The sequence below is a fragment of the Rhinolophus hipposideros genome (assembly GCF_964194185.1).
Source record: "Rhinolophus hipposideros genome assembly, chromosome: 4".
NCBI lineage: Eukaryota > Metazoa > Chordata > Mammalia > Chiroptera > Rhinolophidae > Rhinolophus > Rhinolophus hipposideros.
Genome location: NC_138050.1, coordinates 54767976 through 54792949, shown reverse-complemented (window position 1 = coordinate 54792949; position 24974 = coordinate 54767976). Strand labels below are relative to the sequence as shown.

General features: G+C 36.3%; 1 protein-coding gene across 5 annotated transcripts in view; it reads left to right on the top strand.

The window, feature by feature from the left end:
• Positions 1-24974, top strand: part of MYO16 (myosin XVI) — a 562776-nt gene that overhangs the window by 352904 nt on the left and 184898 nt on the right. For all 5 annotated transcript variants that reach the window (XM_081047109.1, XM_081047110.1, XM_081047111.1 and 2 more), the window contains one exon: positions 85-226. In XM_081047109.1, coding sequence (XP_080903235.1) covers positions 85-226 — 142 coding nt within the window. The remainder of the gene's footprint in view (positions 1-84; positions 227-24974) is intronic.

Genomic DNA, 24974 nt, shown 5'->3' with positions numbered 1-24974 from the left:
AGGGATAATAGTATGTGCACAGTTTTGTTTGCTTCTAAATGAGAGAAACTCTTGTTCTTATGCTTCCTCTCCTTTCTATTTCAGGAGATATGATCACAAGACGTCATACTATAGAGATGGCTGAATTTTATCGGGATCTCCTGGCCAAGTCCTTGTATAGTCGTTTCTTTAGCTTTTTGGTGAATACCGTGAATTGTTGCCTCCATAGTCAAGATGAGCCCAGCAGGTAAGACTGATAGATGCAGGTCGCTAGTGTTATTTTTGTCACAGCTAACTTTAAAAGTCTCACTTCTTAAAGATGCTACACAATCCAGTGTGACCCACAAGTTAAACTATTATTAAAACATCTCATTTTAACAAGGTGATTTTACTTGACTACTTTTTAGAGATTTAAGCCACACACACACACACACACACACACACACACACACACATTGATGAATTAATCAAATCATTTCTCATGCATAGAGATGCAAATGCATTTTGTCTGGACTGAAGGCACATATGGCCTTTTGAGCACCAAGGAGTATAAAATATTTATAAATTGAGGAAGAAGACAGCCCAAGAATGTGTGGAGCATTTAAGTTTGTTGAAGAGCCCATGTCTTTCTCAGAACCAATTCAACGATACATTTCAGATTGGCAATTCTTCCTGTTTTCTTCATTTATTTTGTGGATTACTTAATGAAGGTCTCTGTGGTAATCATTTCATTCATAGCTTTAATCATCTTTAAGTAGAAGATTTTCAGTGCTGTTTGATCATCTAAAAGTTATAGATCTCCATGGCATCTTGTCAATGAACGACTTTCTTAATATTCTTGTCACAAATAAGGACCTTGAGCAGGTCATTGAAAGCAAAATTGCATCCAGAAGTCATTACACGTATGCCTGTCTTTGGATGAAACCTTTTGAGAATTCCTTAGTTGTCCATATAGGCTTCTTTACCAAATTCCTGAAAATTGCTGCCTTTAGAGGTTTCTTGGAAAATATTATAACTAACATGTATTAATGGGACATTTGTTAAATAAATATAGACATCTCAGAAGGTTTCAAGGACAAAGGGATGCTAAAGTTCTCATTAAAAAGTACATATATAAAATCCTACTGTGTATTGATCAGCATTATTCAAAATACAGACTAGGATTAGAGGGTAGATAGAGTATTATCTATATTTTCACAGACATACCTTGGTATTGTGAGGATTTTTATTTTGTTATTGCTTATTATCAGTTAATTTGTGATTTTCCTTTAACTATGAAGATTGTTCACAGAATGATGCTAATGTGCTATGTCTAACCAATGAGTTTTGTATAAAATTATTGGCAGCTCTGCTGAAGTTGACATTGAAAAAATTAATATATAAATCCAGCTGCATGCAGAAACTTTTAGAAAATTCCCATTTGACATTTAAATCTTAAAGAGCCTTAAATTTATATAATTGGAAGCACTTACACATAGTCTAGATTTTTGACAACACATACACACACACATGCATGCACACATAGAAAAAAATATAAACACAAACTTCAGAAAACACATATTTTCCTTTCAGTGGGAATATTGCCACTGTGTCAATAGGTAAATTAGTGATGTTAGTTTTATCTTTTAAATTTTTTTTACTAAGCGTGTGAATGAGGACTGGGATTAGTGGGAAATTAAAGATGAATTATTATAAGTTTAGCTTCTAAGAGACAATATTCTCACTTGAGTCATAACTCCCATTTTTTCTTCCCTATTTCTCCCATGAGTCACCCAAACCTAAATTTAAATCCTGAAATAATGCAAAGAAAGGTTATGTTTGCAGTATTTCTAACTCATTGAACTTTGTGGAAAGCTTAAGGATTTGCAGATTTACAGACCCATTTCCAAAGTCACAGAACAGTCTCAAAATTTGGATAAATTTAGAATAGGCTTTAATTGTTTATGTATCTCCAATTTATTTTTTTTGAAATTTTGTAATCATGTCAAAAAAGATTATGTCAGATATGATTAAGTTGTCAAGCACCCTTGATGTTGAAGGGAAATATTTTCTTCACACTATATATTTTTATAAATTTTGCAAGACTACAGATATATATATATATATATATATATATATATATATATTTGTATATAAATGTAATATACTCTGACAGATAATAAAGGAAAAACAAATGAAATTGAAGCAGATGCAATATTTGGTCTTGGAATGCTGGATGAATTCCCTGGATTACAGCAAACTAGGTGCAGTGTTAATAATATATGTATATTTTAAAAGACTCCACTTTCTTGACATCGATCCCAAATAGGGTTGCTTCCAAATGAAAATCATGGGGTATAATGCAGGAGAAGCTGACAATTAGTTAATTAATATGAGCAAAAGCGTTCGCCACGTTTGCCGGGCCAAAATCAAGTCAGTAAAATTAATATGAGGACACCTCACAGCCTATTGCCTGCCGCGTTCCTGGTTTCTGTGCAGGCTGCTGGCACTGGCTTCTGCAGACTGGAAGTCAACCGGGGTGGGCAGCGTTTCTTCATGGGCCACACTTAGTGGTCAGGGTGTTTCAAAATAGAAACACACTAAAAACATATTTATTAGGCTTAGTTGAAAATGATTTGGTCTAAGCAGGTAAGAAGGAATAATGATCATAATAGCAATAATAAAATAGCCATAAAATAATGCCTTTTATTTGTTTAAACTTTATTTAATAATTAAAATAGGATTTTAAATAATGTCAAAGAATTTCTAAAGAAAACTAATAAAGTGGTTAAGTTTGATTTGACTTTTCTAGTATTATTTGGCCCCGATGCCACCGAATTTGTTGACTGACATGCAATGCCCAGTGTAAGCAAAAATAAATTCTGTGTTTAAACCACATGGAGATCCATATGTAGATTCCTACAACTTCATATGTAGAAAGTAGACAACTCCTAAGGACAGTGGAGATAATGACATTCTATTCCATTTTCACTGGCCAGTTTTACCTCAGTGAATCCAAAGGTGTGTTTCCAGACCCTTCCCAGGGATACAGCCTTTCTCTCCAAGGAGAATTCCTCCCTCAGATGCTTTATTCATCGCAGATAGACCAGTGTTGTGGTCTCCTTATTCTTAGGAATATTTAAGATAACTGCAAGGATCTCTTTTCTTCATTATATTAGTTTACTGGATCAGGAAATGGTGTCCTGCAGCTTTACAATTTTTGTGCTTCCCAAGTGAGCTCAATCACTGGTCTGTCCTGAGATAGCAGATATACTGTAACAACTCCTTTATTTCTGTTAAAGCACCTTGCTATAGCTCTAAGTAGTTTCCTTCCAGAGTCTAACTGCCATGTTAAAATAAACTTCATGGCATGGAGAATATTCTGAATAATTGTCCTTAATATTTCTATTCTCCTATGGTTGATTTTGCCTCATTATTATAGAAATTATTTTTCATTTGGTGATATTGGTTGGGTGTTCAATGAAACATTCAAAGAGGAAAGAAAGGCTTGCTCTTAAGTATTGGTTATTACTTTTTTAATACAGCTATAAGCCTTTTGAAAAACGCAGGGAAACACGTTAAATTTATCTTTGGTCTGAAAAGGCAGCAGTATGGACAATATTATGTTGGCCACAAGAAGAGTATTTGTTTTATTGTTATAGCAACATTATGAGCAGAATTTTTCGCGAAATTTTCAAACCTGTATTGTACTGTTACCTATTTCAGGGTATCCACTATATTAAACATGTGATTTGTGGTGTAATGAAAATACATGTTCTTATGCCTCACCTTCCTTTAAAATGAACTCAGTGAGGATATTTTTCGGACCCTGAGAGAAAAAAACAGTTAAATCCAAGACTTTTCTGCTCACTCTTAAATAGATCACATTTCTATGAATCCTTTAAGTCTCCAAATATCCAGTATTTGAACGTAAATTAATAGTGTCTAAAGGTGAGAGTTCTCCCCTCTCTCTCACAGGTAAGGCTGTGATGGCAGCTGCTTCCCTCTCAGGAAGGGAGCAAGGTAGGCGTCTGCACTCCAGTTTGCTGGCTGTGCCTTAGGCTCTCATGAGAAATGGGGGATGGGAACAAGAAAGTGAGAGATGTCTTGATTTCCTGATATCCTAAGGCTTTTCTGGTGGGGACGTTAGTTATTCCTCACTCCTTCTCTTGGCTTCCTCATAGATTCCCACTGCTGTACTGCTCCTCGTACAGTCCTCAAGAAATGGAAGTGTGTTCATTCCAGCACTACTTCCTCCCACCTTCGCCCGTGTTTTGGTCACTCCAGTAGACATATGCTCACACCACACATGGGTTGAGTCCCCACACCTTCCCAGCTGTGCCTCTTGGGTAGGATTTCTCTGGATTGAGCCGGAATTGGGAAGTGCCTTGAGAAGTCCTGGATGTTTTAATTTACTCACTTTTTATAATTCCTAAACCAAAGACATGCACTAAAGTACATTTAGCTTTTTATAAAGGATGCCATCCCTGTGATTCTAAAATGAGATAAATGGTTGGAGAATCTTACTGAAGTCGAATGAATAATACCTTATATTTTTCCCCCTAAATTGATGTCTTCATCAGAGTTTTGGTGCAAACAACTACTGCAGACAAACCCTCAAGTTAATAGTCTTGGAAAGGCAGAGAGGTAGGAGAAACTTTGGGAGAGTTCTCTATGTATCTTCAGACACTGAAATCTATAGTTTAATCGATTTATGTTTGTCTTATGAGTTCTGAATACAATGGTTTGTATTTATGGGGATACTTGAGAGATGTAACCTGTGGAATATTTTCCTTTTTACCATTAGAAACACCCTACAAATAAATAGATTGAAAGTTATTGAAAGTTAATAGATGAAGTTTAAGAGATTACCCAGTAGAGGGGTATTGAAGATTACTTACTTTATTTGATCATTCATTGATTCATTCATCATCTATGTCTACATGTCCTGAAGTCCACATTTTTGGACAGCACAATTTGGTCTGCAAATATAATACAGTAAATAAATTGAGTTTCAAGCATACATATTGAGAATTTTGGTCTGTCACTGAGCGTTCAGTTTCTTAAGTATACTTATACTATATTACAATCTTATACTTTAGTTGAGCTAAACATAGATGATTAATTACATTTAGTTTCAATGAGCTATAGAGACTTTGGGAGAGTTCTCTAAATATCCTCAGATACCAAAACCTGCAATTTATTTAAACTCATTTTTGTCCTGAGAACCCTCACCTATTCATTTAATACCTAGTTGCAAGAGCTTCTGTTGGTTTCCAGGATTAGCTGAGGATAATGAGATGACATGCAGAATGTTGTCAAGTTGTCAGCCCAGTGCCTTACACAATGGGAATGGCTGCTACAGTAAAATCATGGTGGTTGTGGCTAGAAAGAAGGCTTCCTAATTTATGATGGTTTATCTGTGGAGAAAGGAAGGTTGTTGGGAGCCCTGGATATAGTCTAGTCTCTTCCATTTAATTTTGATTTCGTAATCTTGTTTGTTTTGGAGATTAGCAAGGAGAAGAAATATGTTGTTCTTTAGAAATAGGGTGCTGCTATTCACATGCACTACTGGGATGTGAGTGGCGTCTTCTGTGTTTGCCCAGTTTTGCTTTGTGGTAAGCAATAATAATGGGTTTAAATAGATCAGTTTCCACACTCTTTGCCTCTGTCCCTTATGACACACCTATGACACATTTGCAATATGTCTGACTAGAGTCCAGAGCAGAGTTTGTGGTCTTTGGTTATTGTAAAAATTAGGTCTACATGGGTTAGCAACCGTGATATTTCCCAATCAGTAGAGATTCCTTGAAGAAAAAGTTACATATCAGGATACCGGTTCCTAATCATGCACACGTGAGTAAGTGGTGCCTGAACTAAGGCACTGCCTGCCAGGTGGAGGACACAATAAATGAATGTGGAACTGGTGCTCTGTAGAGATGGAGACCCTCTAGGCATCAGAGAAAAGGTGGGAGAATGAGGTCAAATTGGAATGAAAGCTTTAATATGAGACCCATCTTTTATTGAGAGGCAAGGTGTTATCATCCTGGAACTGTGTAGAGTCTTTGTCCTTTGATCCATAATTGAGATTGATTATGGAGAGAGAAAAGAAGACCGTTGGGGAAAAAAGTACCACTTGTGAAATTTCTCAAACTATTAAATCTTTCCTCTCCCAGCCAATAAAACTGTAAGATGGGCTTATATAACAGAAGGACGTATTAAACCTATACCAGTGAGAAAGGTGGGTTGTTTTAAAGAGATATTGAAGTTATATTCTTTAAAAGTATTTTTAAAGATTTTTTATTAAAATATAGCTAACATATAATGTTATTAGTTTCAGGTGTACACCATAGTTATTCAATAATTATATACCTAAATAAGTGATCACCACAATAAGTCCAGCAACTATCTGACACTGTACCATGTTATCACAGTATTATTGACTATATTCCCTATGCCGTACATTACATTCCCATGACTTATTTGTTTTACACATGGAAATTTGGACCTCTTATTCCCTTTCACCTTTCACCCCTTTTTAAATTTTTCAATTACAGTTGACATTCAATATTACTTTATATTAATTTCAAGTGCACAGCATAGTGGTTAGACATTTATATCATTTAAGAAGTGATCCCCCTGACTAATCCAGTACTCACCTGGCACTGTATATAGTTATTGACTTATTATTGGCTATATTCCCTGTGCTTTACTTTATGGCCCCACGACTGTTTTGTAACTACCAGTTTATACTTCTTAATCCCTTCACCTTTTTTACCCTGCCCCTTAACTCCCTCCCATCTAGCTGCCATCCATATGTTCTCTGTATCTATGAGTTTGTTTCTGTTTTGTTTGTTTATTTTGTTCTTTAGATTCCACATATAAGTGAAATCTCATTGCATCTGTCTTTCTCTATCTGACACTCCACTCAGCACAATTCCCTCCAGATCCATCCATTTGTCACTGCAGATAGCAAGAACCTATTCACTTTCCTGGCCGAGCAATGTTCCATTGTATATATGTACCACCTCCTCTTTATCCATTCTTCTATTGACGGACACCCAGGCTGCCTCCACATCTTATCCACTGTAAACAATGCTGCACTGAACAGATGGATACACATGGCCCCTCAAAGTAGCCTTTGGGTTTCTTCCCAGAAGTGGGATAAACACCCAGAAGTGGGATTACAGGGTCCTTCTTTGTCTCTTGTTATAGTCTCTGTTTTAAAGTTTGTCTGGCATAAACATTGCTACTCCAGCTTTTCTTTTTCATTTTCATTTCCATGAAATATATTTTTCCATCCCTTTACATCTGTATGTGTCTTTCAATCTGAAGTGATTCTCTTCTGGACAGCATATGTAAGGGTTTTGTTTTCTTATCTATTCAGCCCTCCTATGTCTTCTGATTGAAGCATTTAATCCATTTACATTGAAAGTAATTGTTGACAGATATGTAGCCTATTGCCATTTTATTATTCATAATTTTGATCTTTTTTTTTTCATCTTTTGATGTCCCTCTAGTAGTCTTTGTAATATTGCTTTGGTGGTGATGAACTTCTTTAGCTTTTTCATGTCTGGGAATCTATCTCTCCTTGGATTCTAAATGATAGCTTTGCTGGGTAGAATAATCTCTGTTGTAGGTCCTTGCTTTTCATCACATTGAATATGTTGTGCCAATCCCTTCTGGCCTGCAAAGTTTCTGTTGCGAAATCAGCTGACAATCTTATGGGAATTCCCTTATAAGTTACTAGTTGCCTTTTTCTTGCTGCTGTTAGGATTCTCTCTTTGTCTTTAACTTTTGCCAGTTTAATTTTAATGTGTCTTGGTGTGGGCCTGCTTGGGTTCATCTTCTTTGGGACTCTCTGCACTTCCTGGACTTGTATGTCCAGGATTAGGAAAGTTTTCAGTCATTATTTCTTCAAGTAGGTTTTCAATCTCTTGCTTTCTCTCTTCTCCTTCTGGTACCCCTACGATACGACTATTGTTACACTTGATATTGTTCTTGAGGTCTCTTAAACTACCCTCATTTTTTTGGATTCTTTTTTCTTTTTGCTGTTCTGATTGGGTGTTTTCTGCTACCTTGTCTTCCAAATCACTTATTTAATTATCTACTTTATCTAGTCTGCTGGTGATTCCTTCTAGTACATTTTTCATTTCAGTTAATGTATTCTTCACTTCTGACTAGTTCCTTTTTGTGGTTTCTGTGTCCTTTTTTATGCTTGTAGTATCTTTGTTGAAGTTCTCACTAAGTTCCCTGAGAATCCTTATAACCACTGTTTTGAACTCTGTCTCTAGTAAGTTGCTTTCCTCCATTTTGTTTAGTTCTGTTTCTGGAGTTTCCTTCTGTTCTTTCATTTGGGAATATTTCTTTGTTTCATCACTTTGGCTGTCTTTTTTGGTGTGTGTGTTTCTATGTATTAGGTAGATCTGCTATGTCTCCCAGTCTTGGCTGGTTGGCCTTATGTAGTAGGTGCCCTGTGGGGCCAAGTGGCACAGTTTCCCTGGTCACCTAAGCCAGGTGCTGCAGGTATGTTCCATGTGTTAGTTGTGTGTGCCCTCTTGTTATAATTGAGCCTTTTTTGCTATTCGTACGTCAAGGAGTAGGATTGACCCTTTGGTGATTGGCTGTGGGATTTGGCTACATCCATAGCTTACAGGCTGCTGTGCAGGGGGCTTACCCCACTGAGTGGATTTGCCCCAGCAGGCTCTGGTGCATGTTGAGACAGCCCTTTGGGTGTGCCACTCGTGGGGTTAATGGAGTGGTGCTCTGCTGTGGTCTGATGCCAGCCTCCAAGTATGTTGGTTCTGGGGCCTCTTGGGAGGTTCTTCGATGCAGGCCCAGGTCACCCATGCCTGTGTCCAGTCAGGAGCTACCTGGTAGGAGCTACAAAGTGATCCAAAGTTGTCCCCTGCCTGTGCTAACCCTGGAGGCATGTGGGAGAGTCCACACTGCAAACTGAGGAGGCCTGTTGCCACCTGCCAGCTCCCTTAAAGTTCAGCCTCTGAAAAAGCCTTGTGCAGTACACAAATTTGGTGAGACAATCTCAGGGAGTCATTAGAGTGGGAAGATTTGTGGTCACCAGGTTAATGTAGACTCTAGTTTGGTGCCAGTGCTGAGCCTGGAGGTACTAGCAAAAGTCTCAGAACACACTGAGGCCAGTCCTCGCCCACCTGGGTCCTGTGGATGCCTATAGTTTTTCAAGAAAGAGTAAAAGATGGACGGGGTTGGCTGCTTACGTGAGAAAGTGCCTCCAGCATTTGGAGAGTTGGGTAGGGCAGGGTCCTAGTGAGTCAGCAAGGCAGAGCAGCAGAGCTCACCAGACAAACCAGATTCAGATATTGCCTTTGGGAGTGAGCTCAACATAGGAAAAGATGGGACCCACCTGCTGGTTCCATGGGAGGATGAATTTACACAGGAAAAATGACGACTGTCCTCCAGCCCTTGCTTCAAAGCCACACACCTCAGTCTGACCCCCCCTTATGCCTCCTCCAATGTCCCCCGAGTCATCGTCCCTCCTCTGGACCCCAAAGTGAGTGCCTGCAAGTGAGTGCGTCTGTTTGGGGGCTATTTAAGCAAATGCCAAGGGTTTCCCACTACCTTCAGTTTCACCTGGTCAGAATACCCACTGTTTTTCATAACCAGATGTTGTGGGGGCTGCTCTTTCCAGCACCAGTACTCTGGTCTGGGGAGGCCAGTGTGAGGTTCGGGTCTCTTACTGCTCCTCTGGGGAAAATCTTTATGGACAAGATATTCCTCCTAGTTCTCAATAGCCTCACAGAAGTTTGTTGCCAGCATGTTTAATGTCTCCACCCCTCCTATCAGTCTCGACGTGGGTTTTTCTTTATATCCTTAGTTATAAAGGACTTCAGATGGTTCTCCAGGCTGATTGTTCTATAATTTAGTTTCAATTTTAATGTGTTCACGGAAGAGAGCACACACAGTGTTTACCTATTCCACCATCTTTGATCTCCTCTCTAAAGTTTTTTTTATTTTTTTTGTTTGTTTGTTTGTTTTTTCCCCCACATATCAATTCAGTGATTTCATTCCTGAAATCATCAGCAGGGTATTTTTGCGACCCATCCTGTTTCTAAATTTACATATATTGATTATAAGGAAAACGGTTTTGTCAGTCAATAATGAATATTCTAGATGTCCAAAAAGATTTCCATTAGCACATTTACGAAATGGCCCATATGTTTTCCAACAGTCTAGTCGAGGTTAATGAAAAGAATGGAGATGGTAACAGTGGCATTCAGCTTCCCAGTATCTCATAATTAATGATTCATACTATGAAATGAGAAAAAAAGAACATGTCCAGTAGGACATAAACTTAAGGTCCTACCACTATATCAAGTGAGACCATTTCACTCCAGCATCTGACAACTTTTAAAAGAACATTAGGATCTAAATGAATATAGAGAATCTGCACTCATAGGATCCTAACAAGCAATGTAATAATCATCTTCAGAAAAATTTCACTCCTTCATTAGGTGAGATTTGCTATTCTTTCTTAATTAGAGGCAACAAATATTTCATATAGGGAAAAATAATTATAGCCTTGAGGAATTCTGCAGGCCACTTTAAAAATTAAACCACATGTCAGCATTTTGAATAATCTTGTGTTTGTCTGAAGACTCTTAATGGCAGAGAGGGCTGATCTTTACCTTGGTGCTCTGAAATGAAAGGAAGGTGCATTAACAGAGTTAAATAGCTATAAGGCTTAAGATTTCATTTGGGAATTCTCCTTAGTTTTGTTATACTGAATTCAGTTTGTGTACAATTAGTTTTGAATAGTTAGTGGTATATATGCATGTTTGTTGAATTTCTAATGATTTTAAGTAGAAAAGAACTTTTTTGCTATTTATATTGAAATGATAGCCAGATTTCTTATGATTTCTTATAGAGTATCTTGATCTTTTTTAGGTCAAAGTCCAATTTGGGAATCTAATGAATGGCATAAACACACACACACACACACACACAAAATTCACACACACAGTTTTTCATATGATTTCTGGGGATTAATAGCAACCCCCACCACCACCCCCTGCCAAATAACAAGCCATCGCTATACCTGGGCTATCCTAAAGGAGATGGGGGGTGGATGATGAGGATAAGGGGGATCAAATATATGGTGATGGAAGGAGAACTGACTCTGCGTGGTGAACACACAATGGGATTTATAGATGATGTAATACAGAATTGTACACCTGAAATCTATGTAACTTTACTAACAATTGTCACCCCAATAAATTTAATTAAAAAAATTAATAAATTCTGAATTAATATCTTCAAGGTTGTTCATAGCCTCCTGGTAGTTGAGGATTTTTAAGTCAAAATATTTTTTAGTGATGATTTTGTTGTTGACCTTTTTTTAATTAAAAAAGTATGTTTTAAATTTTTAGATAAAATCTATGATTTTTAAAAACATACTGAGATATCTCTTAATAGATGAATAACATAATTTTTAAAATACTAATATGATGGTCAGTGTGTTAATTTATTTTGTAACATTATTTTTGCTAGATTTGATTTTCAGCTATAAGCAAGTATTCATCAAGGATCTCCTCCATTCGCAACAGAAAGTCAGTAACTTAGTTTAGAGTGCGCAAGGGAGCCTGAAGATGGTGCTAAGAAGGGAGCATCATTCTATGCACTGCAGGCAAGCCATTAAAAATATCTTCCTGAATACCGTTTATAGTTACCCTATTTGCATAGATCACCTACGAGTATAAATACATTACCTAATCTTATGACAGTTTTCCAATTCCATATATAGGTTGTATTTTGCTTTCTGTGCAGGGGGATTTGTCATTTCTTCTGCACCATCCCCTGTTGTTTTGCAGGATGCATAACCCTAAAATTCAAATTAGGGGTGTGTGTGTGTGTGTGTGTGTGTTTGTGTTTTCTTCAATTATTTAAGCCAAGACATTTTTTTAAATGTCAGATGCAACCTATAACTTTTTAAAAGAACTGAAATGTAGCCATACATAGTTATAAATGGTTTTTACAAAAGTCTAATTTGTTTTATCTGTTTCAAGGAAATAAGGTTAATTTGGGCAGGTTGACTCTGTGAGTTAAAAGTTTGAAAATTAATCTCCTCCAAGTAAGACAGCCATTGTCAGCATCCCAGGTGATGAGAATTGTCCATGACTGGGATTTGATAATCTCAGAAAATTTAATTACCCCTGCCATGCTTCCTTAGGTCACTTTCCCTTTTCATGAGGGTTTGCCATCATTTCCTCCAACAGGAAGGCTTAAAGTGGGCATTATTCTTCCATTCCTTCCTATGTCAGATGGTTAGGAAAGATTTTGTTGGAAAGAAGCATCGTGATTTTTCAGAATGTCTGCATCCCTTTACCCTCCCCAATATAGAATGGGACTCATATAATTATTACCTAACTCTAGATTTAAGAATTGTCTGCTCTTTGGGACTATGCACTTCATTGACTAGATAATATGGAGTGTTTCTCAGCTGTGTGGGCTGTGCAGGGCTTACTCACCATTGTAAAGCAGAGGGATATTACAATTAATTTAAATATTATTGTCAAACCAAACACATCCCCCCCCCCTTTAACATCAAGGAATCACAGTGTGAGAGAGTTTGCAATGCTGCTTAGCTTTTTCAAAGTTAAAATAAGTAAAGAAACTTAATCTAAATGGTAAATTAGGGAATACGAAAGTGGAGTAAGAATAAAATGCCTAGAAATTAATTTTTGTCACTTATTTTAATAATAAAATTGAAGATTCATTTCCCCAAGAAAACATCCGACTACTGTATATAATATATTTAACATCACTTGAGAATCCTAAGTAAAATCACATTTTCTGTCTCTCTTTTTATATTATATGTATATACAGAGGGTGCCAAAAAATGTATACACACTTTAGGAAAGGAAAAAGCCGTATTAAAATTACGCTGATGGTAACCATTTTGAACACCTCTTGTAATTGCAGAAGTCAAACATGACTTGAATTTATCTTTTGTTATCGGTATATATTGAGTATTAACATTTTAATACAGTTTTTTTTCTTTCTTAAAATGTGTATATGTATATTTTTGGCACCCTCTGTATATATAATAAATTGCTGTTAAAAGTTCAAAAAAGGTCATAGATATTACCTGTCCTCATTTAACAGACACAAAAGTGGAAAAAAGCAAAACTTGGTCCTGAAGCAGGGATTTAATTTGTAAACAAATAAGATTACAAATCAAATATTTACTCTAGTTATTAGTTTCAACTTCCTCAGTACTTTATTGAAATGATTATGAAGATTTAAATTCTTTGGTAGAACTTACAAATAAAAAATATTTTCGATATTTTTTAGACACCAGTTTAAAAATCAAGGCAATCAGTTCATAATTAAGAGTTGGTAAAAAGATATTTTGTATGTTACCTTATTAATTACATGTAATATACTTAACTGCTAATAAATGAATTTATATTAATAATGCACAAATACTTCGTAGACATACTAAATCGCCTGCTGTGCTTTTGTGAGAAAATGAAAATAGACTTATCCATTCGTTTTCTTTTTTTCCATTTAACTTATATCTTTCTTCATTAACTTTACTGGAGAGGAAGATTTAATAATCAGAAAGGGTACAAAGGGATATAGGCAAGTCACCTACCTACTATCTAAAATTCACACTATTAACATTTGTCACTTTTGCTTCAGACATTTATTAACATAAAAGAAATAGACTTGCAGCTAAATGCTGAAATTCCTTTTGTTTATCAACATAGGTTTATTCCTGTCCTTCCTACCCTGACAGAAAAATGTCATCAATTCTGTGTAAATTTTGCATAATTTGTTTTTTTTATTTCTCTAGATATTGTTTTTTCATAACTGTATAACATTTGTGAGACATTAAGAATTTTAAAATACATTTCATGCTATGTTTCCCTTTTAATTCCACATGGTTTTTGAAATTTAACTATATTATTACCTAAAGAACTAATTCATTCTTTTTAACTGCTGCATTAATTCCCTTAGATGAAGAAATCACAATATCCTGAACTGTTTTCTTTGTGATGGACATTTAACTCTCTTCCTTTATTTCCCCCCTCAGTTATAAACAGTTCTTCATCATCATACATGTCTCCTCAGATATATGTTTAGCATTTTCTCTGGAGTATATTTTTAGTGACAAAATCGGGAAGAACATTAATTTGTATTTTCCTGATTATGAGTGAAGTTGAACATAGCAATGCAGGTTGTGCACTGCCCCATGGTGACATACATGCCCCTAGATGTACAGTGAGATTTGTGCAGTTATATGTAGTGGTCTGACTTTAGGGCCTTATCATAGACATTCTTTTCTTACTTCAAGGTAAGAAAAATATCTTACTTTATTTTGTTTTCTGAAAACTTTTAGATTTCAGTACAGCAGGAATTTTTGTTTATATAATTATATAATTGATATAATTTTGTATTTTAGTCAGATATTCAATTATCCCTACTTCCTGAGTTAGAAATGCTTTTTTACCCCCTTCTGATTTTTAATCTATGTGACTAAAACTGTGTTAATAATATATTGTCTTAATAAGTAAATTTTCATAAGTTCTTATTTTTCTTATTTGTTTTTGTTGTCCCTGGATCTTCATTTTTGCATATGAATTTTATAACCACTTTCACTCAGTCCATAAAATAATTCTTTGGGGATTTTGACTAGAAATACATTTATAGATTAGTATAGGGAGAATTGGCCATTTCAGGCTGTTGATTTTTTCCCCACAAATATCTATATTTCTATTTATTCATGTATTCTTTTGTTCCTTAAATAATGTTTGTATTTTTCTCTGCCAATTTCTTATATATTTATTTTTTTTTTCTATGTACTTTATATTTTTTGTTGCTATGATGAGTGCTATTTTTCTATTACATTTTAATTTGTTTATTGGGATACTCAATCTTGAGTTTCATATGTTGATCTTATATCTAGAAACCCTGCTGATTTTTCTTATTAGTCCTAATTATTTTCCTGTGTAACATCTTACTATTTTATGATCATAATTATCTTTTTCTCTTCATTTTCTCTTTTGTCTCTTATTTGTTCTTATTTTATTGCATTGGCTAGCACTGCCAGTATGATGTTGAAAATTTGTGGTGATAATTAATATTCTTGTCTTATTTCCAAATGTATGTAATACTTCTAAATGCTTGCCATTAAATAATCTGTTTACTTAGAGTTCCAGTAGGAAATCTTTGTGAAGTGTTTTCAATCATGAATGGATACAAAGTTTTATCTAATGTTTTTCCTTTCTCTATTAAGATTACTGTAATGATTCTTTTGTTTGCTCAGATGGTAAATTATATTGATGTATATTTTTTGATGTTGAATAATCTCCACATATAGATAGTGTCAACCCTATTTGGTCAAGATGCAGTAGATTCAATTTTCTAGTCTTTATTAAGGAAGTTTGCACTTATTTTCATTAGTTAAATGAATTCTATTTTTTCTTCTTATACAATTCTTTGATGTCAAGTTTATATTAAAGAGTAAATTCAATAAGTTTCTTTGTTTCCCTCCTCTCTAAAGTGGTTTATGCTAAATGAAGCTGATGTGATCTTTGAATGTCTGGTGAAAGTCTCCTTAAAATCTTTTGGGAAGGTAGAGGAAGAATTAACTTTTGAATACCGGTTGTTTTAAAGTATATAAGTCAATCAGATTATTTTCTTTTATTTTCTGAGTCATTTATATTTTCTAGAAAATTGTCCACTTTAAGATTTTAAATTCATTCAACTAAATTGTAGCTTTGTTTTACAATCCTTCAGTCTCTCTTTAGCTAGCTGTCTTTTGACAGCTTTTGCATTCCTAATTTGTTTATGCCTTTTCCCAATATCATTGATAAGTCTTGCTTGAACTTTGCCTATAAGAATTATTTATTTTCAAAAATTATTTTTTGTTTTGTTGTCATTTCTCATGTCTGTTATTTTATTAATGTCTGCATTTTTATTCTCTATTTTGGCTTTCTTTGAATTTTGCCCTTTTGTGCTTTCTCCTGATCTCCTGAATGAAATGTTTGTTTCATATTTTCCAATGATTTTGTTGACCCTGAGTATGTGCTTCTCAGTGCATTCCAGACGTTTTCTATGTAGTGCTTTCTTTGTTGTTTAGTTCAAAATATTTTGTCTTTATGTTGTTTTGAAAATAAAATAACAAGCAGTTTGTCAGAAAAATAATTTGACACACCATGTTTTTCTCTGCTTCATCCAAACAGGGGAGTTTTGTTTTATTTTGTTTTTTTTCATTAAATAATGAGATTTCTTTGATTCTTATGAATATAGTATGAGTGACTTCTATATCTGCATAGACTTATTTAAATCGTGGTGCTTATTGCCATGACAACAAAAACTACACAATTTAGCAAAATATCTGAGACAAAACCAGCTTTCTAAATAATTCTCCTTCTGCTTAAGATCCTTACCAAAATACCCATATGTATAATGATTTCCTAAAGAGCTAAGAACTTTTTCTCTTTAACTGTACATTTGTTTTCCATTAATTTTTGAGATTTCTTTTTTGTTTTCAAATAGAAGGATTCAGAGGAATAAGTAATAATATTAGAGATTTAGCAAAGCATCATGTATATGATAATACTCAAAATAATCTTAAATTATCACATAATAAATACAAAATAATGGTTAACAATTACCACCTTTATTATAAAAATTACCGTATACTCTGGACCAATAATGCTTACATTTAAATATTGATCATGATAATGTGATAAATTGTTTCACGAGTAGAGCAGCTTATGGAACCATAAATGCTTTTCCCTTAAGTACATGTTTTGAGGAGATGGAAGTAAAAAGAGATTTGTCAGATCTATGAGAATATGCCATTTTTAGTATCAAGCAGTAGTTGTTTTTCCTTTTTGCTGATGAGTGTTATGTGATTTGCAAATACTATCTGAGAGCCAAATAAATTCAACAAAATGTGTAAGAAATTCAGTGATTTATAAGACTGATAAAAAACCTAGTATTCTACTTTTCTAGTTCTTTTTGAGGCAAGAGTGCAGATGCTAAAGCTTGTATATTTTATACAAAGCATAAAATTCATTGCAGTGCTAGTCATTCTGCTTTCTTGTTTCATTTCTAACTAGGGAAATGCATTTGGCCTCTTTTCAACCCCCTGATAACCTGTCCTGCTCAACAGAGTTAACCAAATCTGTATTTATTATGCTCCTCTGTGCCTGTCATTCGAGCATAGTGGCAGTTCTGCCAGAATAAATAATGTTGCAGTGCCATCCAGAAATGAGAGCAGAATGTCCCATTCTGCCTCTTGGTGACCCTGCCTCTCCCTGAAGAAAACAACCAGGAAGGAAATGTCAGTATTACAATTTAAATACTGTTTGCCTTTTTCTAATATAATTTTCTAATTGAGGAGGATGTGCTTTTCAACTAGAGGACTTTTTTTTTTTTCCCCAGTTTTGTCAGTTCCATGTTGTTTAACTTTTTTCTCTTCACATGCTGTCTTATTAAAAATACACTTTCCAAGCCTGGCTTCTTTATGTATGCAGATGTAATAAGCGGTGAAGGTGCAATTATTGTGGTGATCATTTATTGGGTGTTACCTGGAAGTGCGTTAGGCTTTGTGCTGGGGATCATCACAATAAATGTTGACATGACCCGTGAGGTAAGTATTATTGTCTCCCTTTTTCAAATGAAGAAGTTGGAATTCAGAGATGTTAAGTATGTGGCTCAAGTCACACAGCCACAAAGTGATGAACTTGACATGAACCCCAGTATGTCAGACTTAATACCTGTGCTTTTCCAAATAGGCCTCCCATATTTAAGAATGTCAGAAGAGTAATAAAAAGTTATAGTTTTAAAACTAATGTTTTAATTAACCTTTTGAAATATAGATGATTTCTTTATTTCCAATTAAATTATTATTTAAAATGTGAAATGTATATACCTGGATGTGACCCTCAGGGCAAGTCTGTTCTCTGTTTCTTTGTAGCTGGGCCTCTAGCATCTTGCAGCGTGCTTTGCAAAGCTGCTTGTTCAGTGTACAGTCATTGAAAAGGTGAACGAACCAATAAATGATTTAGTTAAAAAACACTCTCAGGAGAAGAGGTGTTGGCAGATTGCAAAAATGTTCCCAGTTGTTTATCCTTCTCTGTACCCAGGCTCTGTACAGTATAACTTGGACGCTTCTCTTATCCAGAGGTTACATCTCATTTTTCTCCCTTTGAGCTGCCCTTGTGACTTGCCTTAGCCAACAGAATACAGTACAAATGATGATGTGCCAATTCCGAGCCCTCGCACAAATCTGTTTTCTCAGATCCCTGTCATTGCCATGTGTGTAAGCCCAGGCTTGCCTGAGGAAGATGAGAGACACTCTGTTAGCCAGCCAAATAGCCAGCCAACCCCAACACATTTGGCTGAGATCATCCTACACCTGCCAACCCCCAGCCGGGCCACCCACGCTGACAAAAGGACTTGTGAACCATCATAAATACTTATTGCTTTTAGTCACTGAGTTTTGGGGAGGTTTGTTATTCAGCAGCATCTATTTGCTACAAGTCACTATCTAATTAATTTTCATCTCTCCTACTTTGAACCATAAATTGTGAGTACGTACATTTGAGGCAATTGTTAGAAAGACAGTTCTCCATTTTACAGGGGATTTGAGAGATGCTGAGATGATTCCTCCTTCTCAAACACTCTGCTCCATTATCACCTCGGCAGTAAACTCCCAAACCTTTGAATAATGAAGTATAGTGATGAGGCTTCACTATACTTTCTAATTGACAGATTGAAATAGTGAAGAACTATCCAGAGGCTTGTCCTTCATTTTGCAGAGCAGTTATTTTTGAGACCTTCATCATCTCTCATTGCCATCAGTTGACCTAACTGTCTATACCATTCTTATGGAACTGATCTAACATCAAGAAAAGGCAAAATAGGATGAATCATCCCAGACAGGTTTCAACCACCAGGAAAACCTAGTTGTTCTAGGCATTCTCTTAAGTATCCACCTAGTGGAAGGACCCGTTTTAAGGCTTAGCCAGCAGCTCCACCATGGCTTCACCACCCTTTCTCACAGAAATGCTCCCTCTGCAAATCTAGCCTCGTGACTTTATACCTTAATGGGTGAACTTTGACATGGTCCTTCCTGACCCAACTTATGCTAAAATGTGTCAACTTTAATGGATCCTTCAGTCTTAGTACAACTGGTAGAACCACAATTATTTGGTGAATTTTAAAGGCTGCAGATCAAATCATACCTGCAAATCCTTATAACCATGACCTACGTTAGCTCACTGCTTTCAGTGGCTCTACCCTAACAAATCAAAACCTAGAGAGGGGCTGGACTCCGCTGAGAGTCTAGACTTCCCCCTGTGATGCAATCACCATCCATAAGCAGTTGTGTGGCCGGCTTTGCAGAGTAGTGTGTGTCTCCTAGCACTTGTCCACCCATGCACACAGGGCATTCACACATTGGGGAACTCCCTTTCTTTGGTTAGTAATCATACCTCTTCTTTGAAGATCACGGAAAATTGCAGCTGGAGTGCTTTGATGGCGTTCTGAAAACTACTCCCACCCACCTACCTGATTGCCCATCTTACCGGGATCTTGTCTTTACTGTGTCATCCAAACGAGACCCACCTAATACATTTTCACACCTTTTGAGTTTCCCTACATTTTATCCTGAGAATTCCCTGACTGACTTTGGCCAAATACCCGACTCACCATCTCTCCTGTAAACCTCAGGCTTGTTCTCAAAAAAACAAAACATGGACTACAGATCCATATATGGCATGGATCTGCCATATACACTGGGGCAACCTGACCCAACTCCTGAATCCTGCTGCTGTGCTGTGTCTTGCAGTCACTTACCAACTGACACAGACCCAAACAAAACGAGAGGTATCTTCTTGACATGAGACTGAACTAAATGTGTCATTGAAAAGACAAGCTACAGAATTTCTGCATTATTCTATACGCTTTTATTTTGACAGTTGCTGATTTATAAAAGGTAGTCCCAATGAAATGATGTAGGATTCTAATTTAGAGGCATAGAGATATAACACGACTTGTTATCGTATGGCATATAGAATGATATAGTTGGCCGCTGACTTTGTGGCAGCATAAACCACAAGTCACCCACAACTGTGTTGATTTCATGCTGTCATTGTTGCTTTGTTTTGCTTTTCTGAAAAGCTTTCAGTGATGGTGTGCTTTCTTTGGTTGATGCATGCTCTGAAGGAAATCCATGACTCCTCCTTATACTGGCAGATAGCAACAACAGGGAGCCTCCCTCTAGTCTCTCTGACTAAGTTATCCAGATAACTCGTTGAATATAAGAACTTTATTTTTGGTGGAGGGGCTAAAGTTACTGGTCTGAAGGCATTCCCAAGAAACGTAACTCTGCTTTCAAAGAGCAGTGTTTAGTTGCCAAAAGAGTGGGTGGGCATACGAGGAGGATAGATTTAAATGAAAACAGTAATGGTATAAATACTGCTGTAATTATATTCAACTGCTTGAAGAATGAAGTTCCATCTCTCCCTTGACCTCTGGGCTACTCTAACATCCTCTTTGTAATTGTCTTCCTTACTGATGTCTTCATGTTGATGAATGGGGCTTGAGCTCCTGATGGTAACCAAGGTTAACTATAAGAAGGGTCATGATTCGAACATCATGTTAGACTTGGCAGTACCAAAGTAAGCACGCATTTAAGTGTTTCTCATTTAACAGATATTCAACTAATAATCTCTCCATCCCTATGCATAGTCATGATCCTAGTAAACATACATTTTTCCCCTGCTTTTTCGAGGTGTAACATGGCACAGAAGTGCACGTATTCTGTGTACCATTTGATGTATTGTATGTATGTAACATGACTACGTAACCTCCACACAGACCGAGATGTAGAATCTATCCAACACGCTGGAAAGCTTCCTTTATGCCCTATTTTTATGGCTGGCTTCTTTTACTCGATGTTATGTATGCGAGATGCATCTACAATGTCGAGTGCAGCAGTAGTTCATTCTTATTCTAGCCCTTCATAGCATCCCTTTATAAAAACATGTATGGACATACCACTAGTTATTTATTCTACTGTTGATGGACACTTGGGTTGTCTCCAGGTTTTGACTATATAAATAAAGCAGCCATGAATATTCTTGTGCTTGTCTTTTAGTGGACACATCACTCATTCTTCTGGATCCATGCCCAGGAGTGGGATTTCTGGGTCATTCAGTAGGCATGTGCTTTAGTTTTACTGGATGAATTCAAACCATGTTCTAAATTTCTAATTTAAGCTACCACCAGAAGTGGATGAAGGTTTCAGTTACTCCACATCCAATGCATGCAGTTTGGTACCTGGCTCTTTTCATTGTGATAAATGTTTATTCATATTTCTATCTATTCTTCATAAACATCATTTTTAATAACTACAGAATACCTGGTAGAGCAGTGATGTCATAATTTACTTAAATAGTCTGCTATTCTGAAATGAGGATTGCTTTAGACTAGCAATGTAAGAGTTCCTATAAACTAAATATTATTTATGATTTTAAAAAAATAAATTGTATGATAGGTTGATCCCTGTTTCTAAGATCCTTTTGGTAATAAAGCATACATATACATCACTGTTATAAATGCAACTTGCAATGAATAAGGACATATGTTTATTGAAAGTACTAAGTATTAATGCTTTTTCATCTTTGAGTTGTAGCTTTCACTGATAAGGATTTAAGTGATTTTTTTATTCTTTGTACTCTTCTTACTCTTGGGGAGAGTTCCCTTCCTGGTTTCCCTGTTGTAGGTCAGAATTAGACTTCTTTATAGAAGTAGCAATTGGAAGTAACTTTATGTCTTACATGTACATAGGGCTTACAGACACAGAATCTAGTGTTAGACAATCTGTTTTCAAATCCTGGATCCTTCTAAAGCTGTGTACCCTTGGACAACTTAGAAGTTCACTGTCCTCTGTCTCAGTATTCTCCTCTGTACCATAGGGATGATTACTGTACTTATCTCATAGGGTAGTTGTGAAGGCTAAATGAGGTATGGCATTTTAAATGCTCATAACAGTACTTGGTGAAGGGTAGCTCTGGTTTCCATCCCCATCTCAGGATTTTCTTATATATCCAGGCTAATTAACTGTAATTTTCTAGGAGTCTCCAATGTTTTGTTTGTTTGTTTATTTGTTTGTTTACTTTTTAACCTATATTTCCAGTAGGAGAGAAGTGTAAAAAAGGACTACATTTAGGAACGATCTTGGTACAATACCACAAAAGATGAAAGGAGGCGGATGGCTGCTTGGGTAACCACCACCTCCACCCATCATCCAGCTTCTAGCTCTACTTGTCAGTAACTGCAAACTCTTTCCTTAATTTCTGACATGTTTTCAGAAAATGATTAACAGCACATATTTTCTTCGGTCAAAGAATAAAAGGGAGGATCTCCCCAAAGTATGCAATCCTGGAGTCACATCTCTCCATCCTAAGTTCCTCTCACGGACTAGAGAAAACCCTGGGGGATTCAGATAAGCTATGGAATAGGCAGTTAGCCTCTACAATGAGTGCACCTTGCCAATTAAAAACAAAACTTATTTTAAGTAAATTCTCCAGCATATTGGTAGCAGAGTTGGTGAATGCCATAGCTGAGCCCCAAACCCCCAGGGACTTTGCACCACTAAGCTCTGTGTGAGTCCATCTGATCGCCAGAGCACTGTGTCTGGACAGCCAGATTACTCAAGTCTGGAATGCTTTTGTATTTTGTTTTTACCCTGTCTGAGGGCCTACTGGTCAATGATCAACTGAGGGTGGATTTTACTCCAGCTCAATCTAAGGGTTTTGTGCCAAGCAGGATTCAGCTATTCTCTCACCTGACTACAGATTTAGCTAACTCTCTAGTTAATCTCCTTGCCTAGGGATGATTGAGGACAAACCTGACTTTGGACCTCTCTGTCCAAATAAAATTAGTTCATCCGTGTTCTAAGGTGGACATTCTCTTAATTTGGACCTTTCCTCTTCCCATATTCACACATGGAAAACAAAATCAAAACCAGACAGATGCCTTGGCCCTTAATATTTTGTCTGACATAAAAGGTGTTTTATTTTACTAATATGTTAACCTAAGTTTGACAGTGTTGTTACCCATCAGGACAGCCCTCAGGAGAATACTAAGGCGGAATTCGAACTAAAAACAGACCACCTCAATAATATGTTAATTTTGCCTACAGGAGTGAATCCTGGGTGATCAGATGACCTTTGTTTGCTCCTCCTGGCTAGAAGTTGGAGTTGAGTTAAATGCCTGTGCAATCCAAGTCAAGAAATCAATAAGAGAAACGACAGCGGTGCTGACTACTACATAGTATGCGCCCTTTGCTGGCTGCAGAGTCTTGTAACCCTCCTGCCAAGGTTGCTACTGCAAAAACAGACACATATTTCATTCAATCATAAATGATGAAATACATTTTTGGAAAAAAAAAATACACACTATGTCTGTCATTAGTTGCAAAAGTAATCTTTAAAATGCATTAAACCTGCATTTAAATTTTCTCCTGACAATGGTTTTTCCTTCCTTACCATCCTTTTTTTTAAAATAGCATTTTAATTGTGTAACTAAATACAATTCGGAATCCAGTATCTACGAAATGTGAAAGATTGTTTCCAAGGAGTATTCTTAAAACCCAGTTTATGTTGCTCTAAATGATTAATTAATAATTTGCTTTCCCAAATCTGAACAAGAATCTTTTATACTTTGCTCACCCATTTTCCTGGATAGCCTCAGCTTCCTTCCTCTGCTTGTCACCACAAAGTCACCGTCCTTACGAGAAGGGGAAGGATGTATATAGTGTCATCCTGTCACTGGTATGTTTTGCCCTTTTTCCTAACTCCTGTCAGTCTCATATGCCATAATTATAGGGCTGCTGCTGCCAATGCCAGCTAGCCATCAGGCAGGGGAGTCAGATATGAGATCCTGAGAGAAGTCGGCAGAAGCATCCATACTGTGACCGGCACATGGCCTTTAGGAAGTGCCTTGCTCTTTCTCTTCCATCTCCTGGGGTCCCTGTTGCACTTTCTATCCCTAAACATCCACCTTTCTCCACCGTTTCTGCTGAGCTATGCTTTTTTCTCTCTGCCCTTAAGGGTGTTGTTGTTCCTTCTTCCACAAACTCAGAAAACACCCAACAAGCATTTAATCATATGCCTTCTAAATAAAGGTTAATGATAAAGAGTATTGTAATACTCTTATGTCAGTATAAGACATTTAAAAAATTAAGAAAGTACCTCTCGGTCTCCTGTTCAAGACACTTACTGTTCACTGTGCCATGGATTTACTTTTTTTTTTCCTTTTTAACATGGTTGAAATTATGCTGTAAGTTACTGTAAATATGCAAAAGGTATAAATTTTCTTCCAGCTGTAGTTTTTAGCTTGTTGTTCAAGAACATTTGCCATGGTTTCATAGTGTCTTTATACACACAACTGTATTTACTGGTAATAAAAATAATATTGTTTCACTAGAGAAACCTTAGAAAATTCAAAACAATAAAAAGAAGTAAACAAACCATCTCTATTTCTTCTTCTCAGGCTGACTGTACTTCTTTCTAGGTCTTCTGGATATACAGTTGGGGTTATTCTTTATACGGAACTTATGTATTGCTGTCTGTTAACTTGACAGTTTCCCAAAATGAGTTCATCATAGGATGCATGCCATTTAATTAAATGTGTCTTTAGTGTGGGGTATTTATTATTCCTTTTTGGTTTTGGTACTGTAATTAAGATAACAACGAAAACCCTGTTCATAAGTCTTTAATTGCATTCCTGATAATTGTCTTAGTAAAGGTTCGCTCTGTGGAAGTACTAGTTCAAATGAACATTTCAAAGCTTTATGCCATATAACTAAATTGTTTTTAAAGAAGCTTCTACCAACTTAGACTCCTAAGAAAAGTGTGTGGGACTAACTTTCTCATCCTAATTTTTAAAATTTTATTTCTTTTGCAGTTTCAGTGAGATTGGCATTTTTAACATGCCTATTAGTCACTTAT